Below are 4895 nucleotides of genomic sequence, written 5' to 3' on the forward strand. Positions count from 1 at the left end.
TATTTTGCAGGAAAATCGTTACTTTTTAAATCGATTATTTGTTAACTATTAATCGAATAATATTTTAATATGACTCGTTAAGTTTCATACAAATATTTTCCTTTTTTTAAGAAAATTAATTTTTAAAATCAGTAGTGTTGGTTTTTTAACGATTATTCGCTTTTAAAATTATTCAAATAATATTTTATTCGTTACAAATTTTTTGTTTTATTAAAAGTTTTTTTGGGTTTGTAATAATTTTCATTAGTTTTTGAACATTGTAAATTAAAATTTTAACGATTATTCGATTAATTTCTATATTTCTTTTTTTTTTATCAAAAAATTTTTAAATTTCAATGAAATAATTTCTTTATTGTTCTTTTACAGTTGGGTCCTGCTGCTGCGGGAAGAGGCATGTTTTGTTATCAATGTCCACCCGCTTTACATCCCTGTGGTCCGCATCCACCTCGTTTGCCTACGCTGGAATATCCTTTTGCAGCTACACATCCTTGTAAGTAAATACTAACTAATAGACATGTATTCATAAGTATGTATGTGTAGAAACAATGAGTGGCAAATTTTATCTATTTTACTATCAACAACAACTACATCAACATCTTCATCCTTTAGCAACATATGTCTAAAACTGTTAACACAAAAATTTGCACTGAAAAAAAGAAAAAAGAACAATCCTCAATAGTAATAATAATAAAATCATTATAAATCTACGATTTATTCACTTTTAACAGAAAACGAGATAAAAAGCTAAAGATAACTTTTACGCCAAAATGTTCTATATGATAACAGCAAACCAGCAGCAACAGCAGCAGCATAAATCCTTCAACCTAAAAAGAACATTTATTGATGATGTCTATGATTTCCCCTTGTTCCCTTAACAGATGCATTAATATTTTATTCTATTAGCATTACTTTCTATATTTTCCTTGACAAAAAAACGTCCTTTTTGTAGTAAGAGTGAGTGCTGCTTGCTTGCTGCACGTTTGTATGTATTGCTCGCTGTTGAATGGTAATAAATATGTTTAGTGCGTAAAATATCCGATTACCATTTTAAGATAATAATTTATTATGGTGCTACAAATTTAGTCATATTTTTTCACTACTGAAGAGATATTGTTCTTGTTGTTGTTGTTGTTTTTATTATTTTGAGGGGTTAATTGTTTAAGGGTTGTTTGTTTATATTAAATCTAGTTATTTTTTTGCTGGTTCTACTTTTGATCTATTTTTTGTTGCTTTTTTTTTAGATTGTGATCTAATATTTTATTATGATTTGATTGAACTTAATATTAAATTATAAAGATTATTTTCGAGTAAAACAAAAGGCTAAAAATTATGCTAATGTTGGTTTAAATCACAAAAAGTTTTAGCGCAAAAAAAATAGAAAAGATTGAAGATAAATTTTAAGTGAAAAACAAAAACAAGTATTTTAGGTTTCTGGATCATTCATTTGATTTTATCTATTTTTTTAAATTTTTTTATAACACCGAAAACTCTTTTTTCTAAATTAATGCTTCTTTCAAGTCTAATAACTCATTACCTTTAGCATTACTTAATAATAACAATTTTGGTATAATTTACAAGACAACTCCTTGTCATTGTTTCTTTTTATACAAACAAAATATTAAATCTTAGTTAACATTTAAAATTTTAATGAAATTTACAAAAGGAAATCAAATGAAAATTTTTAAATTTTTATGAAAATTCGTAATATTGATGAAATTTCATAATGTTAATATCAAAGTTAATCGTGCAAAATTTGGGAAATCTAGTTCTAATAGTTTCCCCTGATTATGTGATTCTCTGGTTAGACGTTGACATCACCAGTTTTTAGTTCTGTCAGCCTAGACTTGCACCTCTTTCCCCCCGGATTGCAATAAAACCAAAATGGGTTCAGTCATCAAGGAGCAGTGGCACGGGGGTGTAAATAAGGGAATACAGATGAATGTTATTCTCCAGCTGGACCTCATGTCAAATCAATCAAATGAAAGACCAAGGATACAACTGACATCACCAGTTTATTGTTACGACAGCTAATAGGTACTGGTAGCAACAACTTTCCCCGGGATAACAATAACAACAGTATATGGTGAGGTCATTCATTAAAGTAACATGCCCCGGGGGTGGAATCCAATCTCTGGTTAGAGCCCATGTCAATCCAAGGAAATATGTACATGAACAATTTATACTCTTGGCAGCCTAGACTAGCACCACCTTCCCCCTGAATTGCAATAAAACCAATCATCAAGGTAACATACTCCTGGGGGGGAATTCAGGGGTTACAGCTGTATCGGCGTAGAAAGAGATTATGTGGTTCTCTGATTGGACCAAATGTTAGAGCAATCTTAGGAAAGACCGAGGATTCATTTTACAGTTTATAGTTTCGGCAGCCTAGAGGTACTGGTAGTTTCTCCGGGATTACAATAACACAACACATCATTCATTAAAGTAACATGCCCCCGGGGGGAAATTCAGTTGTACAGTGAAAAATTGGAAAGATTTATATGGACAGACAGGCGGATATAGCTTAGCCAGAATTCTGATTCTGAGTCGTTTGTTATAAATATCAGCACACTATAGTGGTGTAAGGTATAACAAATAAATGCTCTTAGATATTAGAAAGACACTGTGAAAGTTTCAGGAAAATCGGTATTATCTATAGATTATACCGCTGAATATTTAAGAATATTCATTATTTTAAGGACATTTCGTAATATTAATGAAAATTCGTAATTTTCCAGTAAACGAGCGCACAAGAGCTGCTCTAAAGGCCTATGCAAACTTCTCTGGTGTTGTTTTAAACTATAAACTTTTAAACTATATTATTAATAATAATTTTTAAAGGAATTGTAAAATTAAACATAAAAATATAATTTCAATAGATTTCCATATGTGAAAAATAATATGGTAGAAAAAACTGTTACATTTTTAAACTTTAATTAAAGGCTGTAACATGCCGCTACTATTATTACTAAACAATTACAACAACAACAAAAAATCGATTACATATGAAAAAAATCATATTTCCCAAAGAAAATTACAAAGGCGGTTAAATGAAAAGAATTATTTTTCTTTGACAAAATTTTCGGTTTAATTTTGGAAAATTTACTTGAATAAATGAATTGATTATAGAAATATTTTTATATGATTTTAATTTATAAAATATTTACATAAATTGTTACATGTAAATTATACATATTTATGGTAAATTTATACATATACATATGTATGTATGTAATAAATGTATATATGTATGTATATGTTGTAACTACTCTACAATGTGTACCTAAGTTAACACATTAATGGAAATTTAATAATCACTATCAAAAAAACAGTCAGAAAGACACCTGAATATTATCTGCAGCAGCAACAGCAACAATTGCCAACATCAATAACAGCAATACTATCAACATCAATATATTGTCAACATCATCAGCATTCAATCAATATAGAAAATCTACAAACAACATCAATTTACATGCAAAACAGAGACGAAATAAAATTTACATACATATATACATATACATGTGTATGTATGCATGTAAACATATGTATGTATAGATGTGTATATATTTAACTATACTCTACTCGGGTAATTTACATTCCATTGCTAATAACAATTTTATTATTTATTTATTTCGTTGCTTTTTGTCAATATTCACTCTCTGAATAATTGTATCATGAAAAAATGAAAAAAATATATAAAAAAATGTTAAAACATCTACAACTTCAATAACAACAACAACGTCAACAAAACAGCAACTAAAGGCACTCCTGAGTTTCGAAAAATCATTGTCGATAATACGTTGCTCAACGTTTGCTGCAGCTGCTGTTGATGCTCACTGTGTCTTTTGCTTTAACAACAAACAAACAAACAAAAATGTTGTAAATCGAATCAAATCGAATCCCATTCAATCAAATTGTTGGCAAATTGCAGTTTTTTTGTCCTGACACAGTGTTGTAATTTTTTTCTCATTTTTTGTTTTAAATTCAACGTTTAATTTAATGTTCTTTTTTAGTTGTTGTTTTAGTTATTTTGTTTTTGTTTTTTGTTGAGATTACTTTACTTTTGGTGTTTGGGATTTACCAAATTGAAATGTCAATTTCATTACTGCCACAATAATTTCTTTTTTTTTTTGTTGACGTACTTTTTTGTCTTTCAACATCAACAAATTGAATTTTAGAAAAATGTTGAAGTGTTTTGTTCGAGTTGCTGTGCCAAAGCAAATGCTTAGGTTTTTTATTATTTTTTCTAAATTTAAATATTTTTTACTAAATTATAATGTAATTTAAATGTTTAACGAGAAGGAAATTTAACAAAATGAACTCAAATTAGTTACCAGGTAAGTAGGCATGTAAGTACTTACTTTTTGGTTTAATAACTACTTATTAGTTATTAATCAAAGAGCTAGTGATAGATAATTTAGTACTTTTGTACTTTTTGAGAATCATTTTTCAATGATTAGCAAATATGCTAATAAACAGACTAGTCCAAAGACTAATCAGCAGACGGATCAGTGAAAAAGTCACAGAACCGAAAAGATGTCTAAGAAATCGTAACTTTTTTCTCGAGGAAAGATAAATTATTCAGAACTTTCGTACATTTTGGAAAATTATTTTTCTAATTCGCCTAGCCAGTAGGCGGGTGGGGACTTGCCCAAAGATCAGTCAGTTGACCGACCACGGAACAAATCTATAAACTACCTAACTCAACAGTCTGGATAATATACATAGATCTTGGATAACTTCTCAGGCTGTTATATCGATTAGACTGTGGACTCGACAAATTCTAAATCTATCTATTATCTATCTATCTATCTATCTATCTATCTATCTATCTATCTATCTATCTATCTATCTATCTATCTATCTATCTATCTATCTATCTATCTATCAATATA

At 28.8% G+C, this 4895-nt stretch overlaps 1 protein-coding gene across 1 annotated transcript in view; it reads left to right on the top strand.

Moving 5' to 3' along the window:
* LOC111686540 (aristaless homeobox protein) overlaps window positions 1–4895 on the top strand; it is a 21492-nt gene that overhangs the window by 8628 nt on the left and 7969 nt on the right. The window contains exon 2 of the mRNA XM_046945166.1: window positions 367–490. Coding sequence (XP_046801122.1) covers window positions 394–490 — 97 coding nt within the window. The 5' untranslated portion in view covers window positions 367–393. The remainder of the gene's footprint in view (window positions 1–366; window positions 491–4895) is intronic.

The sequence above is a fragment of the Lucilia cuprina genome, chromosome 2 (assembly GCF_022045245.1).
Source record: "Lucilia cuprina isolate Lc7/37 chromosome 2, ASM2204524v1, whole genome shotgun sequence".
Taxonomy (NCBI): domain Eukaryota; kingdom Metazoa; phylum Arthropoda; class Insecta; order Diptera; family Calliphoridae; genus Lucilia; species Lucilia cuprina.